Here is a 19,555-nt window from a genome sequence, read left to right on the forward strand (position 1 = left end):
AAGGCTGTTAAAATAAAATCAGACTATAATTCAATTATTAAATCACTTAACTGAGGAGAACTAAAGTCGTGTTTTTGTAGTACTAAAGGACATAGCAACCCATGCCTACACACAAACAGTTTTCTACTGCTTCAACTAAAAGTAACTAAACGTATCAAATACCAAGGTGATATTATTTTCTATTGTAAATAGTGTTTTCTCCAAAACATCAGGAGCCACCGAGTGCAGAGTACATCAGAGCTCCAATCACCAGCTCCTAATTCTAGCCTCCAAATTTTTTTAAATGTCCTGAGCATAAAAAGGCAAGGATTCAGCTCAAACAGGAATGACACAAATGCTACAAAAATTACTCAGCAGTGCCAAGAGATCTTCCACAAAACACTGCTGCAGCAGATGTTGTCTCAGATGTTGTCCACACACAAACACTGACAGTTTTACAGCCCTGAGAGTCTCCTAAATCCACAGACCACAGTTGCACCATTCCAACAAAACAAGCCAGAGGAGAAGAGTAAACAAAATTATTAAAAGACAATGAGATTTGAAAAAGCAGTCAATTAACAAAGCCAGTCCAGAGACCGGGTGGGCTACACATGTTTATAAAGCTAAATTAGATCTGCCAAAGGTAACATTTCATTGTGTCAGCAGTCATTAAAACAGAAGCACTCAAAAGTTTAACTATGCAGTAAAAAGCTACTTTCTTTCTGTAACTGAAGTATTTCAGCCATGACCACTCTATTTTCTTTTTTTCTCCTACTGCTTCAGTCTCTTATTCCATGCTCAGGATAACAATGCAATCGCAGCGACTGTGAGTAATCGCCATCACTATTCCTGATAGAGGAAACAGCAGTTGACCAGTTGATTACATAGGAAGCTCCTCATTTCCTTTGCAGTTCTCTTCATAATAGCAGAAATAATCTAGAGAAAGGTATCATGTGGTAGTAGCATAAAGACCAATTCCAATGACTTTTTGTCAGAAGGAATTCACTTAGAAACCACCATTACTTTTTCAAACAATAGTCAAGATATACACACCCCAGTTAAAAAAAAACAAAACCAAAAACAACTCTGACTTATTATTTCATAATTGTTGACCATAACCTCTCAAATATTTTGGACTTGAGTTTCTCATTATAGTAAGTGTTCTGTGCAAGACTACTCACGTTTTATGAAAAATTATGATTCTCAAACAGTAGCAAGGCAGCTAGTTTCCCAGTTGTAAACAATAATATATCATTACTTCTTTAAAATTACGTAAGACATCCTAAATTATCATTTGGTTGCAATATAAGGTAATGCAGAAATCTGGCTTCACTTTTAGACATGATGAGGGGTTGAAAGGCAAGTATGGGATTGATTCAGTTGATTAAGTGCTCAAAATTTGAAGTAGTCAAGAATCACTTGCTCACTTCTCACCTTAGCATCAGAACAAATCTAGTCTGGTAGATCAGCAACCCAACTAATACTGCCCCCTCACTTTGTAGTGCCCTGCTCTTTGTTTCACAAAGGGTTGCCACCGCCTGCTTACAGAAGAGTGAGGAAATTTCAGAGGGCAGGTCAGTCAGATCATCAGTTACAAGGCTGGGTGTGTGGAGACGGGAGGAGGTAGGAACAACAAAAAGACAACTGAAAAGCTGAATACTTAATCATCACATAGGCATCCTTCACATTACTACTCTCTTCCTCACCCTTCCTATACACCCTAGTCTGGAATAATGAATTTAAAAATAAACAATGAATTTCTGTATTTGTACACTGCTTAGTTGAGGAAGCAGCTTCATTCCTAGAACTGAGAGAGCAGATGATTACAGATCTTACAGAATAGAACTCAACATCTCCCTTCCAGAGTTTGCTCACCCAGCATTAAGATTTCATGTTGTCATAACTTAGGCAGCCTGCCCCCACTCACTACTATGACTGTCTTCAGCTGAGCAGATTCCACTTACAAAAGGAAACTATCAGAAGGATATTTTTCTTGAGGAACTCACAATTCTGATCTCTGAACTTCTGAGGCAAACCAGTCCTGATCTAATTACTTTCCGGGGTGCACAATAAACCTTCTTAACCGTGTTTTTTGGAAGGAAATCCTAGGACAAGCATCTGGATGTAGGGATTAACTGTCAAAGTAGTAGTTAGCTACTTAAGAATGGCTAGCAAGTTTGCATCAAAATAACATGCAGAAAAGATGACTTAAAGCTTCTCTAAAATTAGTACCAACATATATAATTTAATGCTGAGTTTCTGAGGTTTTTATTACTTGGTTTATTTCAATTTTAAATTCCTATTATACTAATACTGGCCTAAAAACATTTGCAGAATTAACAGATTAATACTACCTAAGTTTCAAACTAGCAATTTAAATTTTAACAGTAAAAATGCTCCACTGAAGTAACTAAGTAGTTACAAACATCTGTGGCCAGAGGAGATTATAGTATACTTTCAAAGTTGTACTTCAACATTTCTTCCATTGAAAATGGTACACTATCAGCACAGCCTATTTTTCAGCATCGCACAGACCTCCATTCACAATAGCAGAATTTAAAACAAAGAACATGAGGTTGAGTATGAGTAACTGAACAAGTCAACACATCATTCTGTACAAATACAGTTTTATACACTAACAATAATCAGGAGTGAAAACAAATCTTTATTCCAAATAAACACATATCAACAAAAATAATCCAGCACAGCTGATTCACTGCAACTATCTATTCCAGTAACTAGTACAGGTATGTGATCTGGAGAAGGAAGAAGCACAGAGCAGAAAATGGGAGCAAAACTCTGTGCAATTTACACAACTTAGTTCCCATCCTGCAGCACTAGGACCTCACCCTATCTCCCCTCCTATCACACAGGATACACTGACAAACATGGTTTGCTTAAGTCAAAGGATACATGAAGTCATCCTGAAACATTAAGGTATTTTCAGTCCTGAAGGTTGTGTAGGATGGGTAGAAGAATGCTGTGCTCAACTTCAAGAAGAATCTAAGCATTTCAACATTCAAAGCTTTCAAATACATGTCTAAATTAAGTGGCAGCATAACATTTGTAAATTTCTCTTCAGGTACAAGCCCAACTGGTAGACATTAGAGACAGTAAAGCCTATGTAAGTGGCTCTACTACACATAAGAAGAGTCATTAAATAATGCAATGCAATCCATCACAATTGGAAATAAACTGGGATGCGTATATATACCATGGAACCATCTAAGATTACAAAATAATTCAGGAAGAAAGGAACTTCAGGAGTTTCCAAATAAACCTCTTGGTGAAAGAAAGGTCATCTCTGAGGTCTTATCAGGCCCTTTTGCAGCTTTATCCAGCCTGCTCTTAGAAATCTCCATGGAGAGAAACTGCACAACCTCCCTGTGCAACTCGTTTCACTACTTGACTATTCACTGGCATCTGAGCAGTTTTCTTCTGCAGAACACTTTTGTAGTTAGTGAATTGCATAATGATTTCACTTTTAATACAGATAAAATGAACTGCATGCCTGAAATAATAGTTCTTTTAACACAGAAGTTCAATCTTCAAGAAAGATTATGTAACCAAATAACAATGAAAAATCAGAAAACTCAAGAGAAACACAGAAATTTAAGGCAAAAACCTTGAAGAAGTTGCTTTTAAAAAAGAAATAAATTCAATATTCCTCACCCTCCCTATATCCTCAAACCAGTGAGACTTCCATAGGTTCTAAATCTTACTTTTGAAAGCAGTTCAGTCCTGAAGCTCCACACAAGCATCTGAGTGGAAGAAGTGAAGTGATTCACTACCATCATACGTATTTGTGCTATCCTATAGTTGCTATAGGATGCATTTTTATTAAAGCAATGCAATACTTTTTCTTCCTTAACTATAATTTGTTCACTATTTAAATTCCAATCCACTGGAATATACTTCGGCTTTATGAAAAAATTGCTTGAAATGCTTTTCATTCTGAAAATACAATCTAACTTTTTCAATATATTGAAGTAAATTTTACACTGCAATTTTATACTTACAACTGAAGTTTTTTGTAATACGCGTCAGATATACAAAAAATATACCTTTTTTATTTGTATGGAATATTATTATATACTTTTTTCAATATGGAATAAGAAAGTGCAAAGTATTTCCCAAGTCAGGCAAGTAACTTTGCTCAGGGGAGTCTACTCATAAAAATGCTCATTTCACCTTCAAATAGCACATTTGGTTACCAAAGAGCTATGTTTTAAAAAGTGCTACCAGCTCTATTTTACAGATTTCTTCCAGAAGAGAACAAATTACTGGTTTTATCATGTAGCACTGGTCAAAAAACAAAACTGGTCTCTACAGCTCTGTTAATTAGAAGTTGCCAGAAGAATGTTTGCCAGTGTACTGTGCATGAACTCTTACTTTCAACAAGTCCTGCACTTCTGCCCAGTAGTTAGTTTTGCAGCCAGCCAGTTTTTCACTTAAATTCCCACCTTTCATTTGTCATCTCTACATTTCAAGAAACTACCAGAAAATTAAATGGTTGATTACTTTCAGGCATTTTCTTGCTCTAAAACATAATTCTATCAAATACCCTTAATTTTACCCTTATCAAGGGACTGTCATTTGAGTGGCACACAGAGCAAGGACAAGTTATAATACAAACATTAACGCAGATGATTAACTGTGAACAGGACTACTTCGAGTTTAAACAGGCTCAGATTACAAAAGCATTCAGTAACTTGGTTTGGCTTAGTCAGATATTAAAATATAGTTAATGAAGGCATAAATGATACTACTGTACAAAATTTCAAGTATACTCTGAGTCACAGTGAAACAATTTAGGCATTAACTAACTGCTGATATTAGCCAAACAATCTCTGTAGCAAATCAGAATTAACACAGCTGAAAAGTTAAGAGGTCTATCCTCTCATTAGTGAAGGAGTATGACACAAGAATATGAGATGACCCAAAACAAAAATGGTAAGGAAGCAAAGATAGCAGCATGCAGAAGTGGAAAGGAATTTAAAAATCTAAGGAATCTCTAGCTTCTTTTCCTTTTAAGCAACAATAATAATGTCTCCCAGTGTAATATGTATGCTGACTACAGCATGTATGTTTCTCTACTACTGAGGACAGTAAACTTTTCCAGACTTATTCCTACAAATATGTTTTATTTGTGTAAAAATAAAAACAAATGAAACAAAAACCCAAACCCCAAACAAAAACACATGCACATTTCACATACTCTTAGCATCATATCATTTGTTCTGTGCCTTTTTTATTACTCTCCACAGTGAAACACAAACTTTCCTTACGATTAGATACTTAGAGTAACTCATTCAAAAAGATTTCATTTTTTAAATTACTATTGCAAAGCATTTCCGGATTTTGAATTTCTTTGTATTCAATACTCACTTCAAAAATCTTAATAAAACATATATGCTTGCCTTAATTAACAGCTTACAGAAAGTTACATATGTGGAAAAAGGAAATTACTGGGAAAAAAGCTAGGGCTATTCTGCTTGGATTCTTCAGCCTGGAAGAGAATGTTGTGTGGAAATCTCAAGCAACCTTCCAATACCTGAAGGTGGCCTACGGGGAAGCTGGAAAATGAGTCTGTCAGGAACTCCGAGGACGGAACGAGGAGTAATGTGTACAAACTGAAAGAGGGGAAAGATTAGATATTAGGAAGAAGTTCTTTATTGTGAGCATGGTGACACACTGGAACAGGTTTGCAAGGGAGGCCGTGGATGCCCCAATCCCTGGCACTGTTCAAGGCCAGATTGGACAAACCCTTGAGCAACCTGGTCTAGACGGAGGTGTCCCTGCTTATGGAAGGTGGGGTTGTAACCAGGTGATTCTTAAGGTTTATTCTAACTCCTTGGCAGTTTGATTCATCAAATCTGGAACTTAAGTTACCTATTTACTGAAATGAGGAAGTCTCATGTATATTTGATACAGAAGTATTTCTGAAATAAACAAAATCACAAATATGATAATTATTCAAGTTTTCTATGAAGATACATAACACTCTGTATGCTCCCCAGTAGAGAAAAGGAGTATTCTTTGCTATCCCATACAACTCACTTAAGATTTAAACCAGAGATGGTGTGATGGTGCTGGTAGATGACACTAAGGGTGATTAACTCCCTTCCCCTATGTTTCATAAGGTGCAATATCAAATTAGAATAACTAGAGAAAAGCATACATTTATAAAAATCTGGCTTCTCTTTCTGGCTCTGTAGTAACTAAATTTATAACAGTTTTCAACACCTTACTTCGTGTATCGGCATCACTTTTCCCATCCTACTGTCCTAGAAACATTATAACAACATGAGAACATTAGATGTCTTTTACAGGAACCAAGACAGTTTAAGAAGACGATGCAGCTAGTCACAAGTACAAGCTACACATGATCTCAATAAATATCATCTCAGAATCATAGAACAGCTTGAGTTGCAAGGGACTTTAAAGATCATTTAGTCCCAACCCTCAATTTTGCTAATAGCAACAACTTGGAGAAGCACTCTAAGGGGAAAAAAAAATCAAATCAAGTAATATAACTCAGTTCCAAACATACTTGAATGACCATTGCCCACTTTCAAGAACTGGACTCAAAATTGCTCATTATATGAACAAAATGTATCATTCTATCTACAAAACTGGTTTAGATAGATAGCCAACAGAAGGAAAAGTCAGATTACCGCATTATTTTGTACTGGCATATACAAACAGGAAAGCTAAGTAATTAAAGGAAAAAGTCTCCTTGCATCTAGCAAGTAAGCAGCTTTTCCCAAAAACAAATGCAGTAAGCTTTAGCAAAACATAAACTTGTTGAAGTTTTGTTGGGTCTTCTTTTTATTTTACCTAGATTTCATGTATGTAAACACAGAAATAAATTTTTGAAATAGACTAAGCACCAATTTTAAAATGTTGTCAACATTTAACGATGTTTAAGTCAGACAGACCTTGGGGGTGGAGAATAAGGCAGAGAAAGGGATGGCCAAAGCTCCTGAAAGCCATAGTAAAAAGCAGCATACAAATTTAACTGCTAACATGTACTTGTGGTTGCTGTAAAAGTCAGTATGATCAACACCACAGAGCTGGAAGAGAACCAACGATGGACAGTTCTGCGTGGCAGAAGACAGAACCCCATGACAGCCATCAGATGGCAGTGATGGCAGGAAGAGGGTCAACACTGTCCACTTCCTTTCTGTGCCTCAGAAGTGCTGAGAGGTGGGTGAAGAAGTGGCTGCAGAACACAGTGTGTGTACTTGTTAAAGTGTTCATCCTCTTTTACAGTTGCTGAGGTGGAAATAGCTTCAGATTACTCACACATCCATCAGCCATGACAAAGAACATTACTATTCAACATTTCACTCCATAAATTGAGGATATAAAGGTATGAGAAATATGTTGGTACCTCACTCTGTTTGCAGGTTTCTACTACTACCACTAACATCATGATATTGCCACAGAAGGAGACAGCTGACACTAGGAAAAAGGCATGTCTATCAAGGATCAGAGAAATTGTCCGGACCCTTTTCAACAGAAACAACCTGTTTATCCTCAGGATTTGGATAAATTAAGCTCTACGTGCTTCGTACCATCCTTATTACTTCTCAAGTGGCTAGGAAGGAATTTTTCCCCTTGATGCAAGATTTCCTTCTCAGCAGCTAAGGAATTCAGTATAAGGTTAATCCAGGAAACTCAGTCTGCCTCTACCTAGAAGATATCCAGAAGAGATGACACAAGCCTAAAGCCTATTAAAAGGAATCCTCTCCAAAATAAGGGGAAAAGTATCCATGGTTATAACAGTATAGTATAGCAAGCAAAAAAAAAGCACTCCCTTAGAAGAAAACCCAGGTGTCACAGCCACCATCAGCACACAGACTAGCTGGTTACAAACAGGTCCAACTGCAAGGTCACTCCAAACTACAAAGTCCACATGGCAGGTGTAGAGGATTTAATGGCTGATCTGTAACCTCGGGAAACTTCTGACAGAGGCAGATAATCATAAGGCTGCTCTCTGAAGCCAGCATAGCAGGACAAACACATTTGAAGACTGCTCTAATTGGCATTTTCCCCTGAAAGTAGAATATTGGAGTGTCTGGTTTAAGGTTGTGGATATGAGATTTTTGGTGCAGACTGAGTATGGGAGGAAATGAGGGAGGAAAGGTCTCAACACAGATAGGTTTATTGAGAGAACTAGATAAGTGCATTTATAATTATATACATGGGAATCTATGAGCATCTGTACACACAAAAATGTTCAAAGACCTGGAGACAAATGTGGAACACTGAAGGTAAGACAGACACTTAAGCACTGAGTTTCAAAAGGTTTTTACAAACCACCGGTATCTGAACATTGTATAATGCTTGAGCTTCAGTGCATGACTGTCTCACATTACTACAATGCTAGCAATTTTTGTGCTGCCACTTGACACTTACCACTAATCACTCAAAATGAATGAAGACTACTTTGAGAAGACAAAAGTGTTCAATTTCGTCTAATCTCTCAAAAATTTGATGCACCAATTTTTTGAGTTCAAGCTTAAACTTAATGCAGGTGAGAAAGCAAATTATGAAACAAAAGTATTCTGGAGCTTGTAGTAGATCAAGAACAATTTATTTTCAACAGTAAGAATTAGTAAGTCATTCATAACTTCTAACACTCAAGATACTGAGCCAGTATCAGAATGTTAGGAGTTATTGTTGATTATTGCTTCAGAAAATTTTACTAGAATTTTGAACACTGTAAAATTCAAACACTAATTTCATCACAGATCCTATCTTACAGGTCACCTTTGGTTAAAAGCTACAGACAGGCAGAAATCAGAAGGTAATAGAAAACCAGATGTTTTACTGTAAATCCTGACAAAGGCTTCAGGAGAGAGCTATGTCCTCTCTTCTTCCACTTTTATTTTTTTCCTATTAAATGGCTAGAACACCTGGGACAGACTGCAAATACTGAAGTATTATTCATATATTGAAAACTTCCTAGAACTGCAATAATGTCATCACTTTGGGCTGGTTTGGTCTTTGGATGCTGGTAGATGGCTTTGGTGAATATACCAGCAGTCAGTTCATAAAATTACTTCATTGTTCTCTTCCTCTTTTTTTTTTTTCATCCTACATATCAATCCTTATGTGTCTGAAAACAGTTTGCTATAGGCATAACAAGTGAATTTATTGAAATAGCCCTCCCTGCGCTATGGCAACAAGAACAATTCTCATGAAATACTAGATACAGTTTCAGTATTGCTGGAGACTTTATCAAAAGTATTACAATGCATCTCACGCAAAACAAAGAAGGGCCTTGTTAGAGCATTTCACTGATTTTTAAAGAAGGAAACAGTTGTTTTGCCTTTTATTTTTTTAAAAGGCTTCAAAAAGCTGAAGAGTTAGATCATAAAATGCAGTAATCTTAAGTAATTCTAGTTTTGACCTTCTTCACTATACAGCAAACACTAGACCTAACAGGCAAATCCATCAAAATCAATTATCAGGTTAGTAAACATTGTCTTTCCATCACAATTTTCACATCATTTTCCTTTTCCAGATATAAAAAGAAACTATCTCAATCTTTCAACAGCCAGAATATATATAATGAGTGTTAAGCCTTAAAACTTTTATTCTGTCTACATTGAAAATAAGTAGAAGTCATGTTCAGTAAGGCTATCACTTTAAGTGGAAACAACTTACATGTTTCCCAATAAAATGGGCAGCATTCTACAAGAAGTATGCAATGCTTGGATATGATCGTAACGCAGAAAATATCAAACTGTACATGGAAGATGAATGCATACCAGATTTCTCAACATAAAAGAAGTGATATTATGAAAACCATTTTAGCAATGCAAATCTTTCTAAAACACAGCCTGGTTCAGTTTTGTTTGTTTATTCCACATAGACACTTTCCCATCCAGGAGGACACTGTATCACAGACATCATTGTCCCGATGGTTTTTAAAGTAAGAACATGACACAACTCTTTTTTACTGAAATTGAGAACGACAACAAAATATTTCAAGGGCCCATTTCAATTTCAAGCTGATGTACTGCTCAAAGTAGAGCATCTTCTTCAGGGCAGAAGGAATGAGACCTTTTCTCGTTTTAGACATTGGGGGAGAGTTTCTTTGTTCTTTCAACTCTTGCCCAACTACAGGCTATCCAACAGTCCCTAATTTTCATTAAGAAGTGAGATTCTGATCTTCCAGTGGGTTTTGTAAGCAATACATTGTATGTAAAAACAAAATATAAATACATGTAAAGGCATGACATTGACATCAAATTGTGTATCTCGCCTCTAAGAAAACAGAGGATTGTGGACTGACAAGTCAAGTCATCTAACAAAGAGAAAGCTCTACTAAATACATCATGGAATGCTTGAAAAGTCTATGCACTGAAATCTTAGTTCATAGATACTGCTCTGACCAACATACTTTGTACTCATTCTTTTTCACACTATAGAAGATATTCTTACTACACAGTAAAGCCAGATATTGAGCCATGCCCTGGGACACCACTCATCAAGTGGAAGCCTTAAACCAGGTCATCAAGAAACTATCATCTGTTCCTAAGTAGTTTTTTGAGAGCTTTCATACTCCTGAGTTCTAGTTACAAGAGTGCAAATTATCAAAGTAGTAAGAAAAACACTGACCAAATTAAAAAAAACCACACCCTGCAGCCATTGTTTCAGACTGCCATCACTCTATAGCAACTAGTACTGTAGTGCATAAAATCCATTCCAAAATATTTACCCAAGAGTTGACCTAGCATTAGGAGTCATAGCCAAACACATACTCAATTTCCAGTTCCATAACAAACTAGCCAGTTTTCTAATGTCCGTGAAAAGAATCACTATAGTAACTCTTATTTTTTAAAGTTAAATCTATATTACTCTCTTGGAATACATAAGTAAAATAAGAAATCAATTTACAGTAATTCTTAAGATATATCAAGCACCACTTAATAAAAGCTTAAAACTTTTAAAACTGATGATGTGTAATTTCTGCTCTTCCCTGGAAGAGTGACATGAACAACTTAGAGAAGCATACACAATTTTATCAGTACAATCAAACTCTAACAGAATTTTTTTATTAATATGATGAAATTCAAAGACAAATTACAAATACAAGTAACCAAGTAAAATTTATGTTTACATTTAAGTGCAAATTTGCACTTAAAAACTAACACCCTGTACTGATCTTCTGGATGACAGCCCTAGTCCTAGGACTTTTTCCAGTTCTTCCAGGATTCAAAATGAGTAATCTACAACGAAATTTTGCAAGACAGACCAGGACAATAAAGAGCCCTGTTCTACACAGTGCATAGAGAAATGAAGCAAGCAGTATCTAGACAGAGGGCGTCTCCATAGGAGACAAGAATGAACAAGAATCAGAGGAATGGCTCCCTAGTAAGAGCATCTGTGCTAGAAGATGAACTGAAGAGGAGCTGTCTAACTTACAAGTGAGCCCACAAGGGAAGAAGGTAGATCTAGAAAATGTAATTAAATACATAATACCAATCAGTTTATAACCTTGAGGGCAATGTCCATAACAGAAGATGACCATTACCCTGAAGCATTACACAAAATGGTTTTAACAAGTTACATGTACCTAACACAAGAAAACATTAAATTCATGTAGAATAAGAAAATATGAGAAAAATAGGTGATTGCTGGGAAAAAAAAAAAAGTAACAAACATTGGACTTCATGTCAAAGCAGATTTTTTGTCTTACTAGAGAGCCAAACTAAACAGTAGCAAAAGTCAGAATTGCAATTCAATGACTGAAGGCAACCAATCACGTGGGAAACTTATCCCTACACTGCACAAAAAGTTATATTACAATGTTATACATCTTCAGTAGGGAAAAGCTCATGAGGCACAATACAGTCCAGGAACATAATTTGACTGCTACTGCTAGGTCCAAACCATGTCTACAGAGTTTTATCTCCGTTGACTCAAGTTTTCATCTTAGATTATCAAGCTTCTAGACAGAAACAGTTACAGAGAAGCAGTAATTTTTACTCGTAATTAAAGACCTGAGGGGAAGGGGGAATCTCTGCAAAAGATTTAACAACAATGATGAGCCAAGTCATGCATGCATCCAGAACTGCTATCAGTTACGTCTTTGGTTTATCTACCTAGCAACCTTAACAGCAGAAATCAAAAGGCTTTAGCCTTTTCACAAGATGAAATGAACATCACTCAATATCTATTCCACATGTAAATATTCTTCTTAGCCAAAAATCTTGAAAAATCAACAATTACCAAAATAGTGTTTTGCTCAAATACACCTCAGAAGAGGCTTCCATTAGCATGAAGCTCACTTTGAAAGATAAACACTCCATGAAATACCTGTAATATCTGCTAAATTAGATTTCTCTTAAGTTTATCACAACCTTTAGTTTACTAATTCACACTGTGATTCTTAATTCCACCTTCAGCAGAACCACTGGTCAAAAGAAAGAGTTATTTTCTTTATGCATATTCTGAAATTCACACATCTACAATTTATTTCCCTTCATTCATAGCAAAGCAACCACTCCAACAGATACTGACACAAAGATAAACTCAGAGTGGTTTCTTATCTACAGCTTTACCACAAACACCAGTTCATGTCAACTTTTATAACTTTCCAGCTAAGTTTTAGCTTTTGTTACCCCCTTATATGACAAAAGCATCTAGACACAATAGCAGAATTTCACTAATTATAAAGCTAGGTTTCCCCTCAAAAATCATAAAAGTGTGTTCCATCCATCTTGGTTTTACCTCTCTGAAAGAGGAATTATTTTGACAGAAAAAACACAATTGTACAAACAAAGCGAATTCCTTATGTGTCTAGAGGACTCGGGGGGTTTTCAGATGAAAAGTAATGCTTGTCAATGGCATTTTAGGCAGGGAACAGATTCACACATTAGGAGGGAATTCTTAAAGCCAGTATGTCTGAATTGTATGGACCTAATCAGCCACTAGCTCAAGAAATAACTTTTATAAGGAATATTAAAAGCACAGCCTAAAACTTCTTCCTAGAATTATTTTCATTACATTATGTTGTCTGTAGACTGTGGTCAGTATCTTAATTCAAACTTATAACTGGAATTCTCTAGAGAGTACTAAGACTTAATTTGTAATGACTATTCACTTTGACTCAATTAAAGGAAAACTGGTCTTCAAATGCCCCTTTTGATGCACATGAGCAGGCCTGCATCCCTGACTTCCTTTCTCCAACCATTTTAATGCAGAACTAGAGCTCAACAGACTCAGTAAAGCACAATTAGTAATCCCAAACCTCTAACTAAATGCCTCAGTGTTTTTATGTCTTGAACTGTGCCTGCTTAGTGGTAGCAACTATTGAAAAATATTCTGTTCACTAAAAAGCACAGGCATCAGTCTTCAGGATTCCAATTACCTTCCCAGACTGATTAAATATTAGTTTAAACATTAGTTGCAGAGAGAGTTTACTTTCCATACCATTGGTTTGGCAAACCTAAAAGGACAGTATTTTCAGATATATTACCAGCTTCCTGAGTTCTATGCGGTATGAAGAGTCGCACTTGCTTAAACTACTGAAAGTGGGAGAATCCAACTAGAAGAGGTAGCAGAAGCATTTCTAGCATTTAGATGGTGCTTCCTTAGCTCCAGACTTGCATTTCCACTACTAGTATCACCCACAACACAACAGCTTACCAATTTTAAGAACAGGTCTTAAAAAAGCCTCAGAGCCAGATTTTTAAAAGGGTGAGATCTTTTTATGGGTGTGCAACCATGCAGATAAACAGCACGGGGTTAAAACCTAAAAATTCACATTTCTTATTGCTTTAACTAGATTAAAATAACAAGCTTGCATAACTACCATTAAAAGGCTATAAGTTTATGTCATAGACCAGTCTTCCCTGTGACACTTAATGAACCAGAATCAAGACCTTAACCCAAAAAGTGAAGACAAAAATTCCATCAGCCCTAAAATATCCTGCCATACAGTGTATCATGCAATGTTTTCTATTAATATTGCTTACTTGTACTTAGAGCCAAAGAAAACAATATAAAACACACTGAATAGACCAAACATATATAACACAACACACGGGAAGTCAATATTTTTTAAAAAAACAAAACAAAGCAACACAAAAAAAGCCCCACCCACATTCTGAAGGGTTATTTGAAATACCTCATTGCTAAGACTACATAATTTTTTTCAAACAAAAAATAATCAAATAGCCATGAAGACTTTTGAAATTCCTTCTTTTTTTTTTTTTTTTTTTTTAATGATGGCCATTTAAAAGTCAAACTCTCATGAGTTATTCTTTAATGCAAAGCATGTTATTTCCCTGAGCTTTTTGATTAGACCTTTCTACTTTTACTAACACAGAGGTATATTAGTCTAGAACAACATTCTCCATCAGAAAACAAAACTACAACAGATCAATGTTTCTGACAACAATACCCCAGCCCTTGGGCAATTGTTATAAAAAAAATCCCACTTGTTCTAAAGAGTGTCTGTCTCAATTAAATACAATTCACATTCCTAGCCCACAAACCACGTTTAGAAAAAACACAACACTTCTCTTCCTCTCATATACACCTAGGAAAGCATACATTAAAGATGAAACCAACACCTAGTTGAGACATGGCATCTTATTAGATGCATTCAAACAGTGATAAATGCATAGCCTACAGTAGCTCTCCATTCCTCACCCAAAACATCCACGTGCACTTGTTTTACCTAATAATCAACTCCAGTTAGCACTTTTATTAAAGGAGGAGGTTAAAAAAGCTATAAATTATTTGCTACTACAAATTTCCGAACAACTCTATGCACTTATTACAAAATCATTTATTCAAACTTACTCCTTTTTGAAAACTTTGCGTGCTATAAGCACCCAAGATAATAAACTATCATTTTATCTTCTACTGCGAAAGGTCTAAGTCTCTTTACTGTGTTTCTGTGCCTAACAGAAAAAAATAAAAAAAAAAATTGAAAAAACATTCACAAAACTTGGCAATACTTGGTACAAGGGCAAGGGGAAACAACTGAAGAAAAGGGTTAACATTCTGTTTCATTTTGGATCTGTTAATTTATCTACAAACAAAAACATGATTCACCCCACCTTCCCCCAAAAAGTCCAGTACTTTTTTCAGACTTGCCAAAGTGAGTAACTTGCCTCATAAGTTAAAGAAAACACAGTAATGCTTAATTAAGTTTAAATGATGACCAGCATTACAGACATCTCTAGCAAAGGTCTGTACCTAGAAGTACTCCTGAAACATTATCATTTAAACTTCTGCTAATAAAAGCAGAGTTTTGGTTTTGTTCATTTATAAGCTTCTCAAGCCACAGTGCTTCTCTGAGCTACTTTCTGAATAAAAAGAATTCTAAAATTTCAGAGTAAGATAATGCAAACAGATTTCTCAGAACAGCAACAATGGTTCAAAAAGGTAAACACAGAAAAAATTTAAAATTAACCACTTTGCTATCAAGCATTAGTCCATAGATTACTTCAGTGAAAGCAAAAGAAGATATGAAATCCTCATTCCCAAGAAGTCTTCAGCTTTCCTAACACGTGATACAGAGAGAGGAATACTCAACCTTGAGCATGCAACAGAAAGTTTTCATTTCTGTATTGCTGGGGTAAAGCAGCTCTGAATGACTTAGTTAACTACTAGAGTCAAAGGGAAGTTAAGAAAAAGTTAGGAACAATTCAATATGCCCTATCCAAGGCTTTTGCTGTTCAATGTCTTACACTGAAGTAAGTCTCACAAGAGGCAAGTAAACAAGTATATCTCTAATCCCTTAGGACTAGTCTACTCAATAAAATATTAACAGGAATTCAAACAGATTAATTTCATTAACCACTTCTCTGAAAAAAAACCCACACATTTGAACTACTTTCAAAATACTGCCCAACCTTCAAAACAAAGTCACATTTTACACGCTGCAGTAAAGAGAAGGGGATCTAAGGGAGTTGGAACAACTGTATCTCATCAAAGAATTAGACCTTTCAAACTAATACCAAGGTACATCAGTCGGACACACACAAATTCCTTTCACTGTCACTGCACAATCAATACTGTCAGAATTCTAGTCAATTTACATTAGATTCCCCTTTCCCTTTGCTTTACTGAAAATATAAATCTCTCTGAACCCCACTATTACGGTTGTGATTAACCCCTCAGGAAAATCCTACTCTCTTACACAGGAAAGTTACAAGACAAGTCACTTAAACCAGGGTATTTTCACTGAGGAAATGCCTGAAAAATCACTACAAGGCATCAGCTCTACATCCAACCAGCAGCTCCTGGATGACAGTCTGCAGTTTGGGCTACTAAGTTAACCCAGCAAGTCAGTAACTATGTCTGGACAGTTTAAAATTATTCATCTTGACCCAGCTCAGGCACACAGGCAAAAGTCATATCCAGGTTACTGCATCTTCACAGATGCCACAGTTGCTACAGTCTCTACAAAAAGCAAGATTTGCCTTATGGTCAAGCTGATCCTGGAAAAACAGTGAAACAACAGAGGATTGTCAGTTCTCAAGCAGTCTAGTAAGAGGGCTTTCATTTAAGCTGATAAATAGTACAGTGTGAATCACACCATCATCTGGGTTGAAAATATTGCCAAATTTGTGTCAGCTCAGGGTAAGAGTGAAAATAAATGTGAACATTCATAAGTGTAATTATCTGGAAGGAAAATATACTTTATCTGTAAAACTGTTACCTGCTGCCAGTTTGATGTAAATGCACCTGCAGTCTTATCAAATGCTTTTAGAACCAGGAGGCTAAAGAGCTCAAACATTCAAGGATATTATGCATGCACTTCATTTTTTACTTTCAGTAGTTCAATTGAAATGTGATCATTGACAGTGGTGAGTATGCTCCTATACAGCTCCAGAGGCTTAAATGCAAAAGTGTGAAATGAATGCAAGTAAAATTAATTTTTCTTTCAATAATAACTATAATGAATCTGGTGACTTTTGTGCAAACTCTAGTTAACTACGCTAATAAATATGCATGGCTGACCTAAAGAAAGTATGATTTGTTAAACTACTTACTAACAAAACCACAGAAGTAAAGTCTGCCATAAACACGAAGACGACAGGCTGAAGTTAGAATGTACTGGGAATGGACAAACACATTAATAAGACAAGAAGTTAAGACACAGGCAACCTACAATTCCAAAGACAGTGCTATGTCAAACAGTCATGAAGGCTTCCTGACACTGGCTTCAGCCCACTTTTTTTGCGACAGTGACTGTCAGCCAACAATGACACTCTTAAAAATGCAATCAAGGAACTCTAATTACGATAAATCTTGCACGATATAGGGAATAATCACAGAAAGCCGTCACCTTTGTGTTCAAGAAACTGTCTGCAATGAGCAGAACTGAAAATACCCGAAGGTGTCGTAGTTCCTAATCTTAGAAGTGCTCTCAACACTTTTTCGTGGCTCTGCTAGCAATCAGCACCTAGGTGCAGGAACAGGAGCCAGCTCCAAGACCAAGCCAACGCGATTTCTCAGAGGCTTCTGTTAATAAACAACCACGGCCAGGCCAAGAGCAAGTGTGAATTTCCTCCTTTTCCCTGGGAACACGCACATGATCAGCCTCCACCCTCCAAGCAGGGAGCCCGCTGTCACACACAAACAGGGCTGTAACCTGCGTCCCCAGCCCTCCCCCTACCCCCCCCCGCCGCTTTCAAACCAGACGCGCAGCACGAACCAGCCAAAGGGAACATGACAAGGGGCAGCGGGAGGGTGTGGTTTGACTATTACATTTTTTTTCTTTTTTTGAAAAGGACAAAACCCAGCCTCTCTCGGCCATCAGAAACACCCACTTCATTAGGCAGGAATTAGCCGCTGTGTTTTTCCAGTACAACATGTGAACTCGGGTCTACGAACCTGCTCCTGGTATTTACTTTAGGCGGCGGGCTGGCAGCCTGCAGGCTCGGAGAGCCAAGGCTCCGTCCGTCACGCCCTGGGAAAGCCACTCCAGGGATTGCACCAGCAGCCCAGAGAGCCGCCCGACTACAATCGGCAGGTTGCTTTGTAAGAGGCGCCTTCTGCACAACGACGAATATTTAAAGAAACAAAAAAGCTAGCAACAAAAAAAAGCGCCGGCACCGGGATTCTCAATCCTCCTCCACCAGCCGCCTGTCGGTACTGTTAAAGTCACAGACAGACAAAAAAAAAAAAAAAAGCCCACGGAGGTACCCGGTGCCGGGCTCGGGACGGGGGCAGCTCCTGTATTCTCGCCCTAGCCCGCCCCTTTTCGCCACCTCCATCTCCCAGCGGGTTTCTCCCCAGCCTCGGAGCCGCCTGTCCCGCAGGGTCAGGCCGGCATGTGCCTGCGGGAGGGAAGAGAGGGAGGAGGGGAGGGCTCCGGCCCTTCGCTCCCGTGCTCTCCCCGGCCCTGCAACCTGCCTTCACCGGGCACGGCGGGGGGCCCGACCCTCGCTCCCCGCCCAGGAGCGGAGCCCCGTTCGCGGCCAGCGCAGGCAGCCCGTGCCCGAGCGTCCGGCCGGGGCGGGGGGCGGCGCGGGGGCCCGGCTGCCGCGGGGCGCGGCCTGGCCCGGGCGCGGCGGCTCACCGGGCCGGCCGGGCGGGAGGCCCTCGCCGGGGTCGCTCACCTCGGTGGGGTCGCTGATCTCGAACAGGTCCAGCCGGTTCGCGTTCCAGTGGTTGATGATGTCGGCGAGTTTGCGCCGCTCCTCCTCCCGGCTGCCGCCGCCGCCCGACATCCTCGCCGAGCCCGCCGCCGCCGCCGGGGAGCCGCCGGGGCCGGGGCCAGGCCCTCTCAGCCGAGCCCCGGACGGAGCGAGGGGTCCCTCAGTCCCGGCCGGGGAGGGGAAGGACCGGCTCTCCCCGCGGCCGGTGCCGGCTTGGGCGCCGCGGAAACGCCCCGAGATTGTGCCGCCGACTGCGATCAGCTCCGGCGGACAGTGGGGAAGGAGAGAAAGAGAAGGGGGAAGGGCGGGCAGGGGGCGGGGAGGAAGAGGAAGGATGCCCCGAGTCGGCAGCGGCCGCCGTATCTCCCGGCTCGGCAGCGCCTGTGGCCGCTCGCCTGCCCTGAGCCGAGCGAAGCCGCCGCTGCCGCCGCCTTTCTCCGCCCCGGGATCGCCCTCCCCTCGCTCTCTCGCTCACACACCGGCCGTGCGCGCCCCCGCCCGGCCGCCCGCCCTCCTCCTCCCCTTCCCGGCCGTGTGCGCGCCTGCGCGCGCTCCCGGCGGCCGTGGCCTGCCGCCGGCGCGCGCCTCCGGAGGGTGCCCTCCGCGTCCCGCCTTTCCCCGCCGCTTCCCCGCTCCCGCCGGCCTGGGGAGGCAGCCGGGGCGGGGCGCGGCCAGGTGCGGCGGGAGTCCCCGCACGGCGGCCGGGGACACGCGGCGGGGGCAGCGCGGTGCCGGCAGGAGGCCCCGCGGGAGCGGCGGCGGGAGCCCCGGGTGCCGCCTCGGCCCGGGGCCCGCGGTCGGGCTGTGGCACCAACAAAGCGCCGCCGCGGCCGCGGGAACAAAGAGCCTGCGGGCGGGTCCCGGCGCGGCCCCGCCGTGGCTCTCCCTCGCTGAGGCGGGCGGGAGTGGATGTGGCCGCAGGCGGAGGTCAGGGC

At 39.8% G+C, this 19,555-nt stretch overlaps 1 protein-coding gene across 19 annotated transcripts in view; it reads right to left on the reverse strand.

Moving 5' to 3' along the window:
- The window catches only part of AFDN (afadin, adherens junction formation factor), a 112,122-nt gene extending 92,983 nt beyond the window's left edge, over positions 1–19,139 (reverse strand). For 15 of the 19 annotated variants that reach the window (XM_056486569.1, XM_056486577.1, XM_056486574.1 and 12 more), the window contains exon 1: positions 18,582–18,782. In XM_056486569.1, the coding sequence (XP_056342544.1) occupies positions 18,582–18,692 (111 nt within the window). In that variant the 5' untranslated portion in view covers positions 18,693–18,782. Of the gene's footprint in view, positions 1–18,581 lie in introns of all 19 variants that reach the window. The other 4 variants (XM_056486581.1, XM_056486563.1, XM_056486580.1 and 1 more) reach the window with 2 other exon arrangements.
- Positions 19,140–19,555: the final 416 nt, after the last annotated feature.

This window comes from Oenanthe melanoleuca, chromosome 3 (genome assembly GCF_029582105.1).
Source record: "Oenanthe melanoleuca isolate GR-GAL-2019-014 chromosome 3, OMel1.0, whole genome shotgun sequence".
Classification (NCBI taxonomy): Eukaryota; Metazoa; Chordata; class Aves; order Passeriformes; family Muscicapidae; genus Oenanthe; species Oenanthe melanoleuca.